The following is a 21827-nucleotide window of genomic DNA, read 5'->3' on the forward strand; positions in this document are numbered from 1 at the left end:
GGGTGGTTTGAATGCGTGAGATTGAGACGGGAAATGCTAGTACACATTACCATAGTATATACAGGTACTGTGGTAGTCCTACGGCACCTGTACCATTTTACACAACCATCGTTTTTATCTACTTGTACTGTATAATACATGCACACATTATTGTACGTGGTGCTTTCTATGGTACATACTCTCATACTTTTGTACTATACTGTTGTACGTGCTTCTACTACTTTGGATCATTTACCAGGACAAAAATTATTTTCATGTACCATAGTATAATATTTATGTAGTATACTTCATATATACCATCATATCTCACTCACTCACTCATCATATATACCGCTTTATCCTGTATTCAGGGTCGCGGGGACCTGGAGCCTATCTCACGTGTAGTATACAAAAAATACAGTGGACCAGATACCAATATTTACAATTTTATACAATATAATTTTATATATTGTGTAAGTAAATGTATAAAATGTCCGCTATATTGTATGTGTGCGCATGTGGTGATGCGGAAGAAATGATTCGTCCTCACCGGTTTCAATTAATCACTCCTTAAGCATGATGATAGAAAATGGCTGTCCTGTAAATCTGTCCTAATTTTTAAAAATTGTCAACGAGACAGAGTTCAAAGTCCAATACAGTGGAAAACAGCTCCGAGACAAAATGGCGTCCGGGATTCCCCTTGTGATTTAAAGGCACGGAGACAACACTGTTACATTGCTGACGTGTGAGATTTATTCATTTAGGCGCAGTTACAGTTTGGCCACATGATGGCAGTGTGGGGACAGCATTTTATTCAAGTGGATTGTATGCTTTACATTGTATAGTTGTGTCAAATGTCAGACTTAAGAACAAATCCAACTTACGAACGTTCTCCTGGAACGAAACTCGTTTTTAATTTGGAGACTACCTGTATAATATGGTATAATACTTTAGATTACCATAGTACATACCATAATAAAATTTCTTCTTATTTTTAATATTCTCATTTGGTATCATGTCAGTTAGTGGTCTTGTCATGTTTTATTCCTTTAATCCTCCTGTATCTAGAGTACTAGATACAACCCTCTTTTAGATTCTAACCCACAACACTAATAACATTAGTGCTTTAGGCTTAGCATGGGATCTGCGATTCCTAAAGTCCTTAGCTGATTAGTCACATACCTGGCTTTCAACCCCCATGCCATAAATTAGGAATGGGAGGATTTTCATAAGGAGGTAATTATGAGTAATCCCGAGCAAACGTCTATGAATCATGTTTATCCCCTTTACTTAGCCCCAGTTTAAGGTTTGTGCAGAAGTAACGATTGTAGGGAGGATGTGCTTCCCACTACAAAGATCCGCTTTCAGCTAACAGCTTTAATATTATGTTAACACAAAGCTTTTTAGAGGAAAGAGTGCGTGGAGCATCTAATCACTAGCAGATATCTAATTATGCTTGAAAGCTAAGCCTGTCTTACACACACACATACACACAAGCACTATACACATTATAATAGACTATGCTGCTTATTGAATCATCAAACCTTTTCTTTTAGCAAAAGGAGAGTTTGTGAGTCTTTTTGAAAGTGTATGTGTGGCTGTGTAGAGGTATATCTTGGTTTGGACCAAAAGATTTGAAATATCTGACAGATTTCACCTTGGCCTGTCACTTAAAAAAAAAAAAAAGATTTTCTAAATAAAAACTTTAGGTGGCTGAGATTAAGTTTAGGTTTAGGTTTATGTGTAGGCACGGCATTATTTATCTGCATTATTAATTATAGCAATGAAAGGTCTTCATCAGGATCCAAAAAATTTATTCACCTTCTATACCGCTTTATCCCATCTACATCCCGAGAGACTTAGGGCACGAGGTGGGGTACAGCCTAGACAGGGTGGCAATGCATTGCAGGGCACACACACTAGGAGCAGTTTGGAAACCCCAATTAACCTAATCTGCGTATTTTGGACTGTGGGAGGAAACCAGAGTACCCGGAGAAAACCCACCAAGAGGAGAACATCCAAACTTACACAGACCTAAAGTGGGAATCGAACCCCAGACCCTGGATGTGCGAGACCACAGTGTGAATCACCACCTCCATGTGACACCGGATCCAAAAAAAACAGATTTAAAAAATGAATCTACACCACATGGTTGAGTTTAATACCTGATTACATGAAGCATTTTGGGTCTGATGCATCTCCTTGATCAGAGTCTAAATGAATAATTTCATACAGAAATATGCGTAGTTCTACTGAAACATACAACATACTGTACTCTACATAACACGTTTATGAACTTATTAATCCTATAACCCAGTCTACACATGCACTGATTTTTCATTTTATAAATCATTTCCTATCAGCACCAGTGGAACTGTATTATTATTATTATTATTATTATTGCCATCATCGAGTGATTTTCATCTAATTAGATTCTATAAACACTGCAAAAGTCACATATCTCATTAGTGGCATGTCTGCCAATCATTCGTCATCGTCATCATCATCATCATCGCTGCCATCATCGTCGTCATCACTGCCATCATCACCATCATCACCATCACGTTCATCATCATCATCATCATCATCCAAATCATCTTCATCAAGGTCATCGTCTTCTGTGTTGACCTTCCCTGAGAGGACATCTTCAATCCAGTCCTCCAGCTCCTCAGCGGTGGGCAGAGCCTCGTCATTAGTTATCGTCAGCCACACGCTGTCCGCCTGTAGGAGGTCACACACGCACACACATATACTGTATATACATCAGGTAATATGAAAGAAAAGAAAAATCTGGGATGATGTCATGGACTATGTTAATAACATAGCAGTCGAGTCTGTTTGATGGTCTATAGCCAGAAAAACGGAAAAGTCAGTTATAGATAGTATAGATACTGTATATATACTGTATAGCAAAATTGTTATTTGTTATATTGCTTCTGCATTGGAAAGCTGGATAACGTAGAACATAATCTTTCTATTTTTTCTTTTAATCTTGTACTGGAAAAACATATCTTTAATGGATTCAGGGCAAAATTTGTTGTGGTAATCTTCCAAAAGCTACAGATAAATTGATTAGTTCTTACGTGGAAAATGTTGATGTATACCTTTAAGGTCAGCTTGAAGTAGCATTTATTTGTTGAACCGAAATAAATATGGCTTATGGACAGAATCAATACTGACTGGAAATAGCGGTTTAGCTTTATACAACATATTAACGATCTCAGAAGAACGAAGGGTTGCTAAGAAACAGAATCCAACCCATGGTGTCTCCAGAGATGTCTGCAAGTCACACTGATTAGATCTTTAGGTAAACTGCTGTAGGCATGGGAACGTATGGGAAAGAGTCTCCTTCACAAACATCAGGTGTATGTGTGTAGCATGTTTAAAGTCTCTCCCTAATCCTTCACCATTTACAAGTTCATTTTAAGTGGGTGTTCTTTGTTTTTTCCTTCAAAGCAAACTCACATCTGTCACGTTGACCACACCGATCTGAGGTCTGAACAAGTCCACTTTAAAGGTCTTTTCCCAGTAGGCGGTCAGCTGAGAGGAGAAGGGAATGAGTAAATCTCTGGCACAAGAATATTCATGCTGGATCTGATAAATGCTAACACTTTAAGACATCTCACCAAGGGGAAGTCATCAGGGTCAATCCACACGATACTCAGATCTGGGTTCTTGGTGTTGTCTCTGGCAACCTCTTTCAAAATCTCCAAGAACTCATACCCATCTAAAATAAAGGAATGTTAAACTACTAAACGAAATATTAAGCTACACTGCTTACAAGATTTATCAAGTTTTTTTGTGATTGATTACACTTTAAAGGGTACCTACGAAGCAATTTTACTCTCCAATGTGTGTGTATAAACATCATGAGAAAAAGATTCCCTGCTTTTTTTTTGTATTGGCCTGGCCTTAAACAAGGCAATTAGATTTTTCCTCTGTTGTGACCTTATATAAGAAAAGCCCCTCTTCCGCTTGTTGCTCAGCTCTGCTCTTCTTTGTTGGGGCGTGGCTCATTTACATAGTCACTAAAATGGCGCACTTAAAGGAAGAGTGAAATAGAGAGAGTTTGAGGTATTATCTGAAAGGTATTTCAGCAGGGGCATTAACTGACACCCATTGCAGGAGCTCTGACACCTGTGTTAACTTGCTTAAGAAATAGTGGAACATGGGACCTTTAACACTTAATACTGGTTTGTGTTTTATTACATATTAAGCTCCAAGTATGGTACAAACCAGAAAGTAGATAAGGAAAAACACATTCTACCCTGATTTTTTACTTCTTATTAAATTTTCATCCTATTGTCACTCTATCTATTAAATACGGATGCACTTTGTATTTGTATTCATTCTCAAACCATATATAGTCATAATATAATAAAGTAATGAAGATCTCGACTTTTTTATGCCTTTAGATGTTCAACTCATGGGTTTTCAAGGTTCAGTATGTACAGTATTTATCTGCTTTAAAGAAAGTTATCCATCCATCCGTCCATCCATCTAGGAACCTCTGTAGTCCAACAAGGGACTGTGGAGGCCAATGGTGGTTACTGCTGTATTTATCCCCATTTTGTACGACCGTGGTACAGGTAATTTGGAAACGCCAATTAAGTTGACCTACGGACAAATTGGAAACGCCAATTAACCTAATCTGCATGTCATTGTACTGTGGGAGGAAACCGGAGAACCTGGAGGAAACCCACCAAGCACAGTAAGAACATACAAACTTCATGCACACAGCCTTGATGCGGGAATCAAACCCAGGACCTGGAGGTGCAAAGCGAAAGTGCTAACTCCTTTACTGGTAGAGTGTTAAATTGTAGTATGTTGTCTGATTTGTCTGTTCATATTGTTTGTTTCCATAGTTACTACCTCGACAAAAATGCAACTCATGAAGTCAAACCTGGGTCCTCTTCCTCGGCAAATGCCACAATGTGGATCCCATCCATGTCATCCTCCTGTAAAAGAGTCAAGTAGAGTGTGAACCATTACAAAATTTCAGTAAAATACTGTAAGTTTGATGATAATATGAAAGTTTGAAATGCGTGACACTTTATTAACATTCTACTCACCCAGGTCTCAAACATGTCCTCCGCACGTAACTTCCTTAAAGTTGGTCTGAGACAAAATCACGAAAAAAAGACCAAAAATCAATTCCTAAAGCAACTTAATATTCATTGATTGAAAATGCTGGGAATAAGTCTCACCTCCTGTGTCGATTGACGAAATCCACAATCTCGCTCTCCGAATTCGGTTTGTCTGGGATTGTGACTGGCTCGTCCATGAACGGCTCGTAGAAATCAACTTCATTGATCTTAAGAGTCAGCTGCTTGGCCACCTGTAGCAGAGCACCATCACTCAGCACTGCCCCACACATTGCAGCCTTTATCCTTAATGAAGTGCTCTCAGCGAGCGCCGAGTCAATTCTCCCCAAATGCAGACAGTTCAATTCAATTCTGGAGATGAGCTCACCTCAATAGTGGTGTGAGGGTGTTTTTGGACACATGAAAAGACTCTCCATTTGAGATATTACCTTGTAAAAAAAAATATATATATCCATCTGTTTCATTAGTGTTTGAGAAGGAGATGGCACTCACCCCTTTGTCGAACGTGGCGAAAAACTTCACGTAGGGCTGGAATCGTTCTGCGGCCCCCTGAAAAGCCTTATAGTCTAAAAAAAAGAAAGGAAACGTTGAATGAGAAAGGTAAGAGAACAAGAGAGGCCACCCTCATTTTCCAATCCATCAGAAAGTGATAATGTGGAAAACTGTGAGCAGTTAAATGCTGCCACATGTTTAAGAGTGCCATAACAATACAGCTGAAGGTCACAGCAGAGGCCTCTTCAATCTCGTCTCTTTGAAATGGGATTTTTAATAAAAGCTGCGGAGCAGTCATATACAAGAAGATTACTTTTCTACTCACGCTTTACAGCAAGAAAGCCCTGTAATTGCTCCTGAACTATGGTGAAGTGCAAGCGACAGAGACAGAGAGACAAGCAGACATGCAGAAAGACAGACAGAGAGTATGGAGATAAAAGTCTATCTATCTATCTATCTATCTATCTATCTATCATAACATTTTGTTCAAAACAAAAACAATATAGATAATGTTAGATCTTTTGTCCACCTTTCAGTGTCATGAAGAAACCCCCAACATCCTCTCACTCACTCTCTCTCATCATCTATACCGCTTCATCCTCTATACAAGGTTGAGGCAGCCTATCCCAGGAGACTTAGGGCACAGAGCAGGGTACAATCAATCCATCGCAGGACACACTTAAACACTCATTCAGACACTACCAGCAATTTGGAAACACTACTACCTAATCTGCATGTCTTTGGACTGTGGGAGAAAACCGAAGCACCCAGAGGAAACCCATCTAGTACAGGGAGAACATGGCAAGAGGTGCAAGAGGTGCAAGGCAACAGTGCAAACTACGCCACCATGCGTCAACAAAAATTTAAGGAAAAACTAGTAGAAATATTTAAGAAAAAAAGAAAAACGTACAAGAATCTGGTTGCATAAGTGTGCATCCTTATACAATGAGTCATGTGACTTTGCTCAGAGAAGACCAATCAGATTCATAAACCTGGTATCAATCATTTGAACCTGATTAACATAAAAATAAAGATCAACTCCTTCAGTATATGTATCTGTCTGCTGATCTATCTATCTATCTATCTATCTATCTATCTAAGATCAGCAATTTTAATAGTCACATATATTATTTTTAATCCACTAGATCATTAATTGCCTTTATATGGGTGGTGTTAAAGTAAATTTTAGTACGCTGGCAGTGAGTGTGATAGTAAATAAGATTTATAAGTCTCACGTTCTGAATCTTTGCCCTTAAAGAAGCCAATGAGACGGATGTCTTCGTCCATCCTCTCAAAAGCACGTAGCTCCATAGGGGTACTGATGAGCTCCACTGCATCCTCCAGAAGCTACAGTTTGAACATACAAGGAGAGAGAGGAAAAGAGAACAATCTCATGTTTACTATTTGGGATTTAGATCAGCTATGGATCAAAGATAAATTAACAACTATTTTGTGAATATTGCAGAATATGTGCTAAAGAGTAAATTGTTCCCATATTTGTACAGTTATTAATATATTGCTTCAATACAGTCTCTGACCTTTATTGTGGCGTGTGTAATATGCTTACTCACACTCATCGTCTATACTGCTTTGTCCTGTGTACAGGGTCATGGAGCCTATTCCAGGAGACTTATGGCACAAGGTGGGGTACATATATATACATACACATATACATGCTCATTCACATATTACAGGCAGTTTGGGAACACCAATTAGCCTAATCTGAATGTCTTTGGACTATGGGAGGAAACCGGAGTACCCGGAGGAAACCCACCAAGCACAGGGAGAATATGCAAACTCCATGCAAACAGACATGAGGCGGGATTTGAATCAGGGCCCTTAAAGTGCAAGGCGTCAGTGTCACCCACTAAGCAACTGTGCTGCCATGTGACATGCTAATATTTAGGCTTGAATTTAAAAACAAACACACTTGAATGACAAAAAAAAAACTAAAACCTACAAGCAAGTAAGACGTGAGAAAAACATCTGTGAGCAGCTTAAATGTTAGCGGTCATTGACTGTCACAAAATATGACCTGTTCAGAGAACAGAAAACAGACTTTCTACAACCTATTTGCATTTTAGATTACATTTTACACAATTGTTTACATTTCTGTGAGCAATGACTTGTGAGACTGATGGTCATTGGAATGTAAGCAATCAATAAGACATAAGATGAAGTGATGAAGTCACTGGTGATGTAGCATGGTTATACCATAGGACTCTATCTCTACCTTACACTAGTATTGGCGGCCTTTTTCTTATTCTTTATTCTTCTCACCCTCTCACAGCTTCAAAACCTCTTCACTAGCTAACACCCTGGACCTGTTACAGTTCACCGAATTCTCTCATTCGACGATGCCATCACACACCTCCTACACAGCCCTGAGCCATCTGGCCATCAGGAATGGAAAATTTGTTAAAAATCTGTTTGTTCATTACAGTTCATCATTTAACACTATAATTGCCTTCCTACTCACCAACTACAGGACGTAGCCCTTTTGTGCATCAGTGGATGCCCAGCTTTCTGACTGACAGACCACAAGCAGTACAGGTGCCCAGATATATCACACCCACCCCATCCCTGAGGAACCCCACAGGGTTGTATTCTAAGCCCCATGCTGTATTAACTGATGCATTGACTGTTTGGCCATTTTTAACTCTACTTCCATTACTAAGGTAGCTGTTGTGGTGAGGTGTGATAATCATGAGAAGGCATACCTGGAAGACAAAGCCTGGAGAAACAACCTCCTCCTGAACACCAGGAATGCAAATGAGTTAAAAGTGGACAAGTGAGCTATTACCTCATTATGATCGACAGGAACCCTGTAGCTTGGTGCTCACATCATGCAGAACCTGTCATGGTCCGTTATATGTCTTTACCATCAAAGATGTCAGAAGCTTTTTAAACTGTCTTCCAACGTGCTAAGTAACATTTATACCTACTGTACACAGTTGAAATCATCCTCATGAGAAGCATTACAGCTTGATTGACTAACAGCACCAATGACAGGCGGGCTCTCCAGATGGTTGGGTGATCAGTTGAGCTCACCATCCGCACTAAGCTTCCTGACCTGTGATATATCTATAGCAAGTGGTTCTGGACCAAAGCCAGGAAGATAGTGAACAACCTCAGTCATCTGAACAATAACTCTTTTGTGGTCAGGGAAGCACTTCTGCTTCCTGAAGGTTAACACAAAATGACGGAACTACTCAAGCCATTAACATAGACAACACCAAGGATAAATTGCTCGAACAGTTCACACAACATTCACAAACCTCGTATCCATGCTAATACGGCAGTAAAGCATTTTCTTAAATGTATTAACATTTATTTATCACATAAAAAAAACACAGGCACAATTGAAAGCTACAGTGTATGCATAATGTAAAATAACGACCAGTGCATCTGTTGGATACAATCTGATGAAATTACATCCACTTCCACCCCATAATGGTGAATCCAAGAAATAATGTTCTACTTACATCAAGCAGGAACTCAACCAGTGTATCTGCAGAGAGCTCGCCATCAAACTCAATCACACGTTCATCCTTAAAGACATAAATGCTGCCCTCTTCTTCCAACCCTATTAAAAAAGTTCAAAAAAACAAATACTGCTCAGTTTTACTTTTTAGACATCAGGTACTGTTTGAGTCACAAGGATTCAACCTTACCAAGCTTCTTGGCCACCTTGGCATCCTTATGAGAATCCACCAATCCGAACCCAATGTCTCGGTCTTCCAAGATTTGGGCAGTCAGCTATAAATTCCAAAATGAGAGAGACAAAAAGAGAGATGGCAGAAAAAAAACATGTACACATGTTACGTGGAAGTAGACACTCTGGAATCACATGCCATATGTTATAGCTAAACAGAAGGTTATTTATAAGCCTCGATATTAGTAAAGTGCCAGTCTAGTGTCATATTGCCAGATTGACTCAAAGTGGAATCACTTACAGGATCAGGGACGACTTTACAGAATTATGTGGCTTAGGTATGATCTGAGAGGAGACCAAAACCAGACCCATAGAGAGGCTTTGGGTCTTTTTACAGCCTCAGAATTATGTCAGTACCTCAAAGTTACACACCAATTATCCAAGACTGTTAGCATTTTATCTTTAACAGTTTCACAAAATAAAAATAAATACAGTAAATTAATGCAAATTTAGGAGCTATACATCCAGCCAATAGTCTAATTTTATCCTGATACAAGATCAGTTTGGTATTAATTCAACCACTGTAAGCATGTAATCTATACCATATATTGTCCCACATATTGCAGTGTTCAGTAAATGAGGGACTGCATCCATCCAACTAGAACCCTCTGTAGTCCAACTAGGGACCATGGAGGCCAATGGATTTTTAAAACCATGGTTTGACCTCCAGTCAACACTCACACACAAACTCACACACTATTGGATATTTGGAAACGCTGAGTAGCTTAATCCGTATGTCTTTGGACTGTGGGAGGAAACCGGAGAACCCAGAAGAAACCCAACAAGCACAGGGAGAAAATGCAAGCTCCATGCACACAGACCCAAATCGAACCCAGACCCTGGAGATGCACGAAAACAGTGCCAACCACTAAGCCAAAAGAAGAGTCTGTCATCATTATTTTCAGATTGACATAAATCTACCACTCTTAACATATTTCTAAATACATTTCATTTGTCTTCAGTTAATGATTAGTAACTTGTCATAAAAATCTTCCACCACCATATCCATCACTCCTTTACATCTTACCTCCAGGACCATCTCCCTCATGTGGAACTGCTGCTGGAGCTCCTTGTCAGAGGGCAGCGGTTCATGGTAAAGCAGGCACAGCATGTCATACTTCTTCAGTGCCTTCTTGTAGTTCCTCTCGTTAATGTTTAGCACTCGGTCCTTGCCATCAAAGCTCGGGAATTCCAGACCTTCCTCTGTAGAACTTCTGGAAAGCAGAGACAAGCAGGAGAAAAAGACCAGCCAGAGAGACATCATGGATCGAAGAACGGAGGATCCAAGCGAGAGGAAAAGAAGAGGAAATGGAATAAGCGTGCAAATCCTAGAGGGACAGGGGTGAGAAAGGTTGAGTCCTTGACCTAATGGGGGGGGAAAGTGTGAGAAAAAAAATCTGTTGCAAAAATCTGCAGTGAAGCATAAGCATCGAGTCTGGTATAAACTCTTACTTTCATCTAGAGTGAGATAAGTGTCTGGGAATATATCTTCTATATCAGATAACTAGACAGATTCTACACAATTATGTCCATTCTCCTGGGACTGAAAGCCATTTTAGATGGCCCCTTGTTTCAAAGATAAATATAGATGATGTGCTGATGAAAATGAGGACAGTTGGGAGCACCACTGGGAATCACTGACACCTCAGATATGAAAAGAAATTAAACCTTTAAGAAATTAAGGGATAGCAAGAGTTTTAGTCAGGTGATGTTCATTAACTTTTACACACCAGATAGTATAAACTTCAACTTCTTTGATATTCAGATGCACTCTAAATAGTGAGAAATATGTTGTCGTCGTTGTTGTTGTTTTTGCCTTTTGTAACGATCTAAAGATTAAATTGAATCAACTTGGAATTTTAACAAAACCCAAGGACCAAGAAAGGAAGCTGAGGAGCAATCACCCTCAATGTGATGCTACCACCATGCTTCAGCTGGTAGTGATGGTGGCAGTGGTGGTGGGGTATTTGTGCTTGCGCTCATCAGACCAAAAAAACCTTTCTCAACCAAAAAATAATGAAATTTCAGATTGCTTTGTGGAGAAGTCAGGAAATGGAAGTCAAATAAAGAGCTTTTCGAAGTATCCAGCTCCTTCACAGTTGGTTTTGGCTTTTTACTTACTGTACGCAAGGCAGTTACTGAGATTATGTTAACCACCAGCTGCAAGGTTTAATAAAAATACATAGATGATCAGGTTTGCCTTGATAATACTAGACGCTGTTACTAATGCTACATGGCCTGCTTTCAATATTATTGTTCCATAACATCAACACTATCACGGGCACCCAAGGCTCACCCATGCCAGCAGAGACCAAAGGCCAGCCCATCCTGTCCAATTCCACATAAAAACCAATGCAGTAAAAATCACAGAAAAAAAGTAAATTCTGGAACACTCACTGGAATACTTAGTGCAGCACAGCCCGCCGCACAGAAATCACAGAAAGCAAAGAGCCTGAGGACATCAACCCGGCCTCTAAACTCCCCATATTGCACATTGTCCATTGAGCACCCATGGGATTCACCAGACAAACAAGTCTGATTCATGTACTGTAGGCCCCATGCCACAACCCACAGCAACACCACAACCTACCCCCGGAGGCTCTGTGAAGCCATGCTCTCAGGGACCAAAGGGGTTCCCCGCTGGCACCTTCTGGGAACCCAGAAACTAGGTGGTTTTAACATCAATGGTTTTAATGGCTGATTGATGTATATGATTAATGTCTAACTATTTGTAATTTTAATGGTGTAATCTAAAGTAATACATAATAATGAACTGGGCCAAAACTAGCTCATATTCAATCAGCAAAGTTCATAATAAATAGAATTCTAAATGCCCAACTGACAAAACAGTTACAAAACATTACCATCAATAGGTAATAGGAACATATTCAGACACTTTTTAAAAGTTATCTTGGATATGTCTTAAAGGTTTTTTTTTCCCCTCATGTATATTCTGATGTGCAGAATTTATGAGCTATTTAGGTCATGTGTCATTGCATAACTGTAGGGCCATTTGTGTCACACGTTTTCAAATATGTATGTAAAAGGTATTTTAATTACGGGTAAAGTGTCTTGGTCGGCATTTTATACAACATTAATAAAACATCTGTTCGGCAGTACCAGGTCTCTATAACTGAATTGTATTTTAATCATACTTAGATCAGATTATTTTGGAAATAAAGTGTGATTGCATTCAAAATGTAACGCTTAAAAACACCGCTTTTTGTTATATAGGTTATAAAATCAATCTATACTGCTTGTCTAGTGTACGGTTTCAAGGGCTGCCCGGAGCCAAAGGTATCTCAGTGACCTCAGGGCACAATGCTGGTTACATCGTCAATGGGGTGTCAACTCATTACAAAGTACAAGCACACATTTATGCACCCAAACATGCACTATTTGGAAATGTCTTTAAACTTGGCAAGGAAAATGGAAAATGGAGTTCCTTGAGGAAAGCCATCAAGCATGAGGAGAACATGCACACACAGAGCGGAGATGAGATTCAAACCCCCAAACATCTAGGTGTGAGGCAACAATGGCCATTTACCCATCTAAACTATTTGGAATTTTCAACAAAAAGCATCAGCGTCTACATTTCTCGAAGAATACAGAAAATTAAGGTATTGATGTTTTGAGAACAGAATTTTACAGCTGTAGTGTGTGATGTTTTGTACGCTAGTGTGTGATGCTTAGTATAAAACAGTTGTATTAATAATACAGTAGTTTGTGATATTTTGTTCAGTAGTGTGTATGTTTAGTACAGTAGTGTGTAATGTTTTTTGTGTGATGTTTAGTATAGAACAGTTGAATTAATAGTACAGTAGTGTGTGATATTTAATACTATTGTGTGTGATGTTTAGTATAAAACTGTTAGATTAGTAATACAGTGGTGTGTGATGTTCAGTGCAGTAGTGTGCCGATGGGTTTGGTGTCCAGTGCAGTAATGTAACTTTAAGGCAGTGACTTTTAAGGCACTCAGACCAGACTAGCAGATCACCGAGCGCGTGATAAAGTTTCTCAGTCACGACTAATCCATACAAAAACATGGAGCTGCTCTGTTTGTTCATTCCGCTTTTTCTTTTACTCCTGACTGAACCCGAGTTTAGCCTCGCTGATAAAGGTAAAAAATTTTTCATCCCGATATACTAACTTTAAATATATTGAGCAGAGTGAAAATTTTAGACCGAGCCGCTTTTTGTATCTCAGTATTCGTTGATTAGCGGCAGACTGCGGGCTGACATCCAAACGTCCTTAAGCCTCCTGTATCACTGACCTACATAGAGTGTAAAATAAGGGCTTGTACGCGGCATGTAGTGCACTCTGTAGGGAATAGGAAGCTGTTTGGGATTCGGGATCTCTTTTACTTTAAAGATTAGCCTGTTAGTAATACTTTTTGTCGTGTGACCTGTCCTGATTTGTTCTGCTGTGTTTGTATGTTAGTATTTCTTTTTCTATTTTAATTCAAGTGTGATTAATTTAAACATGCTTATTAGATATATGAAATAATATATTTTTAAAAAACTGTTGCAGCAACTGTTGTTGAACTTTCTGGGTTTAAAGTCTGTGCTGTTACAAAGTAGTAGATCCTGAACAACATTTCATGTAATTTACACCAGGAACAAGATGGCAGAAATATATCACTCAGATTACTGAGACCACAAAAAACTACCAGCCATGCAGCCAGGAGAACTGCAGCTGCCACATCAGGTAAATTTCTCTAAAAATGATCCGTCCATCTAGGAACCCAATTTCCAGTCAACATTTACACATTTGGGAAATTTGTCAGGTTAGCTTAATCTGCATTTCTTTGGACTGTGGGAGGAAACCAGAGTGCACAGAAGAAACCCACAAAGCACGAGGAGAACTCCATGCACACAGACCCCGAGGTGGGAATCCAACCTGGACATCTGTGTGCAAGGATGCAGGGCTAACCACTAAGCCACCGTGCCATAAAAAAAAAATCTAGGTTTAACCTAATTCTCAACTGAAGTCAGTATTTCCGGTTTACCAATGCGATGGATGCAGGGATCTCACTTCTGCATTGTTTTAATACTCAGTGTCCTGGTTTACTTTGACTACACAACTGCTAGCAATGCACACTTTTCCCCCACTACTCAGTATTGCGTTCCTGCCCCCCCCCCATACCCTTTTGTTTTAATAAAAGCAATCTTATACAGTAATCCTATTCACCAAAACAATGTTTTTTTTCAGACTGGGGAATCCATTTTTTGTTAACATACACTAGATAGACACAAAATTGTTAGGATATTACCATCACACATACAAGGTGGTATCAAAAAGGTTCAAGATTTGCTCTGTTTACAAGCTGTTTTTTTTTTTTTTTTTTTGCCGTATGTCTTTCCTCAGATGCCCTAAAACCTGGAAGTAGTTTAAAAACTCTTCGAACGACTCATTGCAGCATCACCGTAAAACGTGCCGAATCACGACTAACAGATTTTCCCAGTTTAGCACAGAATTTAATGTTCATTCTTTGATCTAACTTGCTGGCCATGATGAAATAGCAGATGTGGTAACAGAATAGCACCAGTTGCACAGCTCCTGATGTACACAGGATAATGTCTTTTGGCACGCTGACTTATGAAGGTTGGTGCATCCTGTGATTGTGCATGCAGCCTTCTGATGTTATCTGTTTGTATGTTACAAAATTAGACCCCCCTTGTACTTAGTAATAGAACATCTATAGTTGTTATAGTGTGTATATATACTGTAGTATACAGATATAACAAGTGCCACCCTTATGGAAAGGCTTTCGCTTAGGTTTTGCAGCATGGCTATGAGAATTTGTGTCCATTCAGCTACAAGAGCGTTATCATTGATGCTTGGTCAAAAGTGTGTCAACAGTGTCAGCAGTGCTTGGGCTTGAACTCAACCTTCTGATCAGTAACCCAGAGCCTTTTGACAAGGAGTTTGCTAAAGCAGTCATTTTCCAAGGACTGCTAATTCATTCATTAGTGATGGCCCTGCCCAATCCCAGGACTCTTATTCTGTTTTATTAATCTGCTCTTCTATTTAATATACTGTTAGGCTTTACAGTATACACTTACTGATTTATAACCTCACTATCGAGTGCCACCCTATACAGTAGAGTATATGGGTTGCCTTTTGAGTATTAAATTTTTTTTTTCAAGGTTGTCTCAGGTAGTTTTTCCTTGTCTCTGACCTACTCATTAGGAATATCTAGAATCTATTTCGAAAACTGCTATGCAAATTAAATTTAATACAGACATGCAAAGACTTGTAATTGTTTTCTGTTATATCTTAGTGTCCTGAAGGAGGACCTGAAGCCATTCAACAACGGCATCACGAAAGAACTCATGATGGACACAGTGCGGCGTGGTGTGGGTACCCATTACCAGATCATGAATCGCAAACTATACAGAGAACCGGAGTGCATGTTTCCAGCAAGGTTGGTGGAATATAAGCTGTTTGTGGATGATGACATAGGGTTTATGCATGTTTACTGAAGCTCATTTTACATGTTTTTTTTAAGTTGAAATAAAACATTCAAAATGAAGATTTAGTTTTTTGTCACATGTAACTTACAGCACAGTGGAATGATTTTGTCATAAATACTAGTTAGGAAGCTGAGGTCAGAGTGCAGGGTCAGCCAGGATACTGTGCCGCTGGAGCAGTTAGGGTTGCTCAAGGGTTCAACAATGGCAACTAGGTAGTGCTTGCTGCTCTGTAAGACCTTCTGATCAGTAACCCAGAGCCTTAGCCATTTGAGTTACCATTGACCCAATGATCATATAGAACCATATTTTAAAGGATTTACAGCTGTACTAAAAATAAGATTTGCTAGCTATTTGTCAAAATTTGTAAAATATGTTTAGAATTTCTGCTTTTTTTCTGTGCAGGTGCAGTGGAGTTGAGCATTTTATCCTAAAAGTGATTGACAGGTTGCCGGATATGGAGATGATAATCAACGTGCGTGACTATCCTCAGGTGCCATCATGGGTTCAGCCTGTACTCCCCGTTTTCTCCTTCAGCAAGGTGTGTCATGTTGCATACTTTTTGCTCTAATAAAGTATTAAAGGATCACTAAAATGTAGTTTATTTATTCAGTGTATAATGTGCATATTCAGTTGTCTGTCATTGTTCTGTTGTACGTCTTGTCATTTAAGTTATTTGCTCTTCTCTCTAATTAAATTAAGTTAAAAGTAACTGTTTAGCTTGACTGATAAGACGTTGCTCCTAAAGAGCAGATAGTAAATAGGTATTGGATCTTTGACAGTGAACAAACTAAAAATAATCTAAGTAGGTCATCAGTTTGATCTTGAAAGCGAACATCTCTATGACAAATCTTTTTTTCTTATGTCTTGAGCAAATCATAAAACGGACTATATTACAGATGACACATTTTAAAACATTCTGCTGTGTGCTTTCAGACATCAGATTATCGGGACATCATGTACCCTGCCTGGACATTTTGGGAAGGAGGACCTGCCGTTTGGCCCATTTACCCCACTGGACTGGGTCGCTGGGACCTGATGAGAGAAGACCTAAAAAAGTGAGTTTGTTAATGTGGGACAGGAGAGAGAATGTTTTTTTTTTTTCTTTTTTCTTTTACATCATCTGTATGAAGATTCATGGAGATGGCTATAGATGTGGATGGATAATAATGGACATGGATGGATAGGTAGATAAAAATCAAGATAAATGGGGGAAGATACATACTGTATGTTGAGGGTGTAGATATATAGAAAGAGGAGGAGTGATTGATTGAAGAGGTTGCATTAAAATGAATGGATGGAAGCAGGAGAATTGATGATTCAAAGAAGAATGGGAGAAAAAATATGGAAATACGTATGAAGATATAAAGATGGATGGATTGGCATACATGTGGATGTGTAAATGAATGAGCAGGCATAGATATGGATGGATGTACAAATTGATTGGATGAATGGATGGATGATGTATAAATAAAAGGATGGATGGATATATAGAGGACTAGAGCCACCAACCATATGTGTACAGTACATAAATGCAAAGTAAATGACAGCTATGAGGTTAAACTTTTATCCCATTTAATCTAAAAGCCTCTTGTCTCTTTCTTTTTTTTTTGTCCTCTTTTTCTCTTATAGAGCAGCAGCACAGTGGCCTTGGAAAAAGAAAAGCCCCAAAGGGTTCTTCAGAGGCTCCAGGTGAGACCAGGCAGAGCTGATGTAACCTCACCACTGGTGTGTACGGTGATGCTTTATAAGTGCTTTTTTATTTTTCGTTCTTTACACAGGACCAGTCCAGAGAGAGATCCATTAATCTTGCTCTCCAGAGAGGATCCGGGTCTAGTGGATGCGGAGTACACTAAGAATCAGGCGTGGAAATCTGAAAAGGTCTATCAGCTATATGCAGTAGTGTACACACATATTAAAATCTGTACTTCTTTTGAATATAATTGTTCCTCTGTATGTCCTGTCTGCATCAGGACACTCTGGGTAGACCCCCAGCCAAGGAAATTCCCCTGGTAGACCATTGTGAATACAAGTAAGAGCTTGGCTGCTTGGCTTGTCTAGAAATTGAAATGTGGAAGAAATAATAAATACACACTGAATAAGCAGTTTGTATAAGGTCTATGACAGTGATGTAACCTGTGTATGCCTTTATTTAAAGAGCTGTCTCTTTGTCCCTCTCCACATTAGATACCTTTTTAATTTCCGCGGCGTAGCGGCAAGCTTTCGCTTCAAGCACCTGTTCCTCTGTGGCTCGCTGGTCTTCCACGTAGGAGAAGAATGGCTGGAGTTTTTCTATCCTCAGCTTAAGCCTTGGGTTCACTACATCCCGGTGAAACAGGATCTCTCTGAGCTCAGGTGAACTCTTTAATTTCATATAATTCCTGCAGACCGATTAGAACTATGAAAAGTTTTAACTTTTTAATTCGCCTTGAAACAGAAACAAATCAATAGGACTTTTAAATGTGAAATAATTTCCAATTATAGAGTGGTTGGAGGTGGTAAAACCACCTGCCGTGTTTCATTTCATCTTCCACTGCTCGGCCAAAAAAATAAAGTCTGAAGATTCACTCCAAGATTTCATTAATTAAGCTTTGATTTTAGTGCACAGGGTGATTCCTCATGCTCCCAGAAAGACACTTTTTGAATCCTGAATTGTGCCTGTGCCATTAGGGAAGAAAAGCTCCATTGAAGTAATACCCTGGTCATTCAGATCATCAGCTGACTTTATTTTATTGTTGCATAATGTTGCGAATCTAGACTTGACCAACGACAGATCATAACACTGACTTCAGAGGCTTATAAAGTGAGCACTATGCATTATGAGTGCATTGCTTCATACCATAAATCACTCTGGAATAGGAACCTAGCAAATTTAAGTGTTTTTTCCCCCCCAGATTAGTCCCACTAACAAGGGGTTTTCTTATAGCCACATAGATGTTTAATCCGAGTCCTCCTCACATTCTGCATGTAGAAATGCACTTACTATCACTATTTAACAAAAATTATTATTATTTTTTTTTCTTTTTCATTTGAGCATTTGGCAGCCGCCCTTATCCAGAGCAACTTTTTGGCTGAGTATATCAGTTTTGTTAACATTTAAATTTGAGAGAGCTAAAAAGTGCAGATAAATAGTGTGTTTACAGTTTTATGGAAACTCCAGGTTGTCAGTGACAGCATCATGTGATGCGACCTGACTTGAAGTGCTACCCAGGAGTTGATTACAGCGTTACCTCGCCTTGCGAATAAATTTTATTCATTCCGGAGACAAGTTTTTACGGTGAAAATTTGTATTGCGATACACATTTCGCATTAAAAAATTATGTACAGTTAATGCAGATAATATGCTCCAGCCATCCTTAAATGTTACCAATATTACTGATTTCTAACACTATAAGCACATATTTGCATATGAAAACAATGAAAACATTTAGACATATAAATGAGGTAAAATATAAAATAAATAGACATTAAACTTCTATTAAACCTGACCTTAAGGTTTGATTCTTCTTGGCACCGGCTGCTTTTTTTAGCAATGATGTCTTAGCAGTGATGTCTTAATTTCTATTGAAAGTGAGTCCCTTTTCTTTTTGCTACCGTCCAATTTAACTGGTGCTACAGTATGTCTTCACTAAATCTTGCACAAAATGCAAAAAAAGTTTTGAACCGCTCCCGGATGTATGGGCAACATAAGAAGGGTTTGGTTTCGTTTTTTTGTTCTTATGTCGAAAATACTGCAATTACTTTTCTTAAGGTGAAAACCCATAAGAGGGCAATCATAATTTCCTATAAAATATTTTTATATGGTTATCTTTGTGGTTATTTTTGCAGTATAGAAAGAAATAACTGTACAGCAAATTGTTTACTGATTTTGGGTGAAAACTGAAAATGTAGTTGGTGTCGTCTTTCCTATAATTGAATGTCGCACAACTTTGACATGTTGATTTCTCTGCAGAGAGTTGCTGCAGTTTGTCAAGGAAAACGACAAAGTGGTAGAAGCCATTGCGTTGAGGTATTAAGTAATTTATCGCTTTACTCTCAGATCGATTACAGATTAGAGTCTTCTGTTTGTCTTTCAAAATGTCACTGTACTGTGTGTTTTCAGAGGCCAGACGTTTATCGAGGATCACCTCCGTATGGAGGACGTGTCCTGCTACTGGGAGACGCTCCTCACTGACTACAGCAAGCTGCTCGAGTACAAACCTAAACGTAAATCCAGCTACAACCAGGTTACCCGTAAACCCGACAGGTCTGAACTTTGACCTGCAAGCGCAAATAGTTATAAAGTGTCCAGAAAATGACTTCCTTGTTGTTTCTAGTTGACTTTGGCACTTGTTTCAAAAAAGGGGGGGGGGGAATAATGACTAGAATGTAGCTTAGTTGTCCAAAATTGGCTGAAAAGTGAGAATAAAGTGCATTAAGGGTTAAACATTAAAACATCTCTCAGTGCTTTACGTGGTGCTACTGTAGGATGTAGTAAAGGCAGCTCTTTTCAACTATTCTGTGCTTAGTGCTCTCGTAATGCTCTTTCTGCATTGTCAATAGGACTAATATTATCAGTGAAGCTTAAAACCACTTCTGGACAGGTGTTCTTTCCATCTGTATATACTGAACTATTGAAGGTAGACCAACTGAAGACAGGTACATACTGCCCCCTTCTGGGTGGTAATCAAAATAAGAAGGAAAAAAAAGCAGACACATGCAAGCAGTGTTCACTTAGTGTTTGTAGATATTTTCCTGCTGAAGTGCACTTCGTTAGAGTTCTCGTTAGCATTATATCATTTTTATTATCGAGCTGGAGTTAAAATTCTAAAATAATTGCATCTTAGCCCAAACCGATCATCTTCCTTTGTTGTACAGTACATATCCATTTAACCACCAGCAAATCAAGCTCTTCAACCAACATGAAAGTGCCACTGTTCTATGAATGTGAAGGTTCTTTTGCCATTAAGACCATCCTAAGGAGCCACGTTGGCATGACCGTGTTGAATATGTTCTAGTATTCTCCAAGTTCATCAGCAATAAGTGTTCATGTCTAGTGGGTTTACATTGTGCTCCATTTTGTTCGAAATCCAGTGACTGTAAACAATGAAATGAAACGGAATATGCAGTTGAGTGTGGAGATTTAAAACATCTAATATTTTGCATTATTAGACGAATATGAAAACGTGTGGAGGTTTTTAAAAAGTCTAATATTTTGCATTGTATGTTTATCCATTTGCTTCTAAGACCAAATAAATAATATTTTTTAAAAGTTGCACAGAAATCTTTTTTCTTCTTTTTTTCTTCCTTTTTAACAGTGAATTATCTTACACTTTTATTTTTTTACTTGGTGATTCATGAAGATTTCATAAATTTAAGAATGACTTTTTTCCATAAAAATGTGTTAAATATGTGTAACAGAGTAACAGCAAATGTAATTTTCACTTACATTACATATGAAAGTTATGGTCATGAAATGCCCTTTAGGACATAAATTATAGAAGTATAGTCATGAACCACTGTTTTCTTCTTAGGTGTAGTCCTCCTATTCACTTTTGTTTATATCACTATTGTATGTTTTACACTAATATAATTAAACTACCCTTGATGTTTCCTTTTTTTTTTTAAATATGTTTTATGCCTGATGTTTCTGTTCTTTTGCATGTAGAATGTAAAAACAACAACGATAATAATATTAATCATCGTCATCTATACCTTTTTATCCTTTATACATTGTCATTAATTAGCCTTCCACAGCATGTCTTTGGACTGTGGAAGGGAACCAGAGTACCTTTAGGAAACCCACCAAGCACGAAGAGAACATGCATACTTCATGCACATAGACTTGAGGGAAGATTTCAACCCAGACCCTGGAGGTGCAAGGCGACAGTGCTAACCAATAAGCCTCCGTACTGCCTCATATTAATCCTAATAATCTTAATAATGTTGAGGGACATTTTGCCGTCATGGTCCAGATCCCCCTGTCCCCTTTGACCAAATCTTCCTAACTCTGGTCTGGAGTTAGCCCCTGACACTCACCATGTTAGTGCTTTTCCTGCTCTGTTAAGAATAAGCCCTTCCTAA

The 21827-nt window shown here is 38.8% G+C and overlaps 2 protein-coding genes across 2 annotated transcripts; one reads left to right on the forward strand and one right to left on the reverse strand.

Annotated features, from left to right (window-relative positions):
* Nucleotides 1–1641: 1641 nt before the first annotated feature.
* Nucleotides 1642–10624, reverse strand: LOC128506604 (calsequestrin-2-like). The gene is made up of 11 exons (XM_053477132.1): nucleotides 10319–10624; nucleotides 9251–9335; nucleotides 9062–9162; nucleotides 6812–6923; nucleotides 5577–5650; nucleotides 5187–5317; nucleotides 5052–5097; nucleotides 4883–4937; nucleotides 3606–3706; nucleotides 3445–3519; nucleotides 1642–2700 (listed from the first exon to the last, which is right to left on the reverse strand). Exons 1-11 carry the CDS (start codon nucleotides 10553–10555, stop codon nucleotides 2464–2466), a joined length of 1254 nt encoding a protein of 417 aa, XP_053333107.1. The 5' UTR covers nucleotides 10556–10624; the 3' UTR covers nucleotides 1642–2463.
* A 2682-nt stretch (nucleotides 10625–13306) lies between these two features.
* poglut1 (protein O-glucosyltransferase 1) lies at nucleotides 13307–21021 on the forward strand. The gene is made up of 11 exons (XM_053476616.1): nucleotides 13307–13411; nucleotides 13908–13998; nucleotides 15575–15718; nucleotides 16170–16305; nucleotides 16701–16822; nucleotides 17397–17456; nucleotides 17546–17645; nucleotides 17738–17796; nucleotides 17952–18119; nucleotides 19717–19773; nucleotides 19867–21021. Exons 1-11 carry the CDS (start codon nucleotides 13336–13338, stop codon nucleotides 20021–20023), a joined length of 1170 nt encoding a protein of 389 aa, XP_053332591.1. The 5' UTR covers nucleotides 13307–13335; the 3' UTR covers nucleotides 20024–21021.
* The last annotated feature ends 806 nt before the right edge of the window (nucleotides 21022–21827 follow it).

This window comes from Clarias gariepinus, chromosome 18 (assembly GCF_024256425.1).
Source record: "Clarias gariepinus isolate MV-2021 ecotype Netherlands chromosome 18, CGAR_prim_01v2, whole genome shotgun sequence".
Taxonomy (NCBI): Eukaryota; Metazoa; Chordata; class Actinopteri; order Siluriformes; family Clariidae; genus Clarias; species Clarias gariepinus.

What these genes read in the sequence shown, in the direction of transcription:
- LOC128506604 (XM_053477132.1), bottom strand. Translation starts at nt 10,555, where the DNA reads ATGATGTCTCTCTGGCTGGTCTTTTTCTCCTGCTTGTCTCTGCTTTCC. An exon ending in AGGACATGTTTGAGACCTGG is followed by an intron (nt 4,938 to 5,051) that starts GTGAGTAGAATG and finishes ACTCTTTTACAG; the next exon opens with GAGGATGACATGGATGGGAT. An exon ending in TGCCGAGGAAGAGGACCCAG is followed by an intron (nt 3,707 to 4,882) that starts GTTTGACTTCAT and finishes CCTTTATTTTAG; the next exon opens with ATGGGTATGAGTTCTTGGAG.
- poglut1 (XM_053476616.1), top strand. Translation starts at nt 13,336, where the DNA reads ATGGAGCTGCTCTGTTTGTTCATTCCGCTTTTTCTTTTACTCCTGACT. An exon ending in CCGTTTTCTCCTTCAGCAAG is followed by an intron (nt 16,306 to 16,700) that starts GTGTGTCATGTT and finishes GTGTGCTTTCAG; the next exon opens with ACATCAGATTATCGGGACAT. An exon ending in GTAGAAGCCATTGCGTTGAG is followed by an intron (nt 19,774 to 19,866) that starts GTATTAAGTAAT and finishes GTGTGTTTTCAG; the next exon opens with AGGCCAGACGTTTATCGAGG.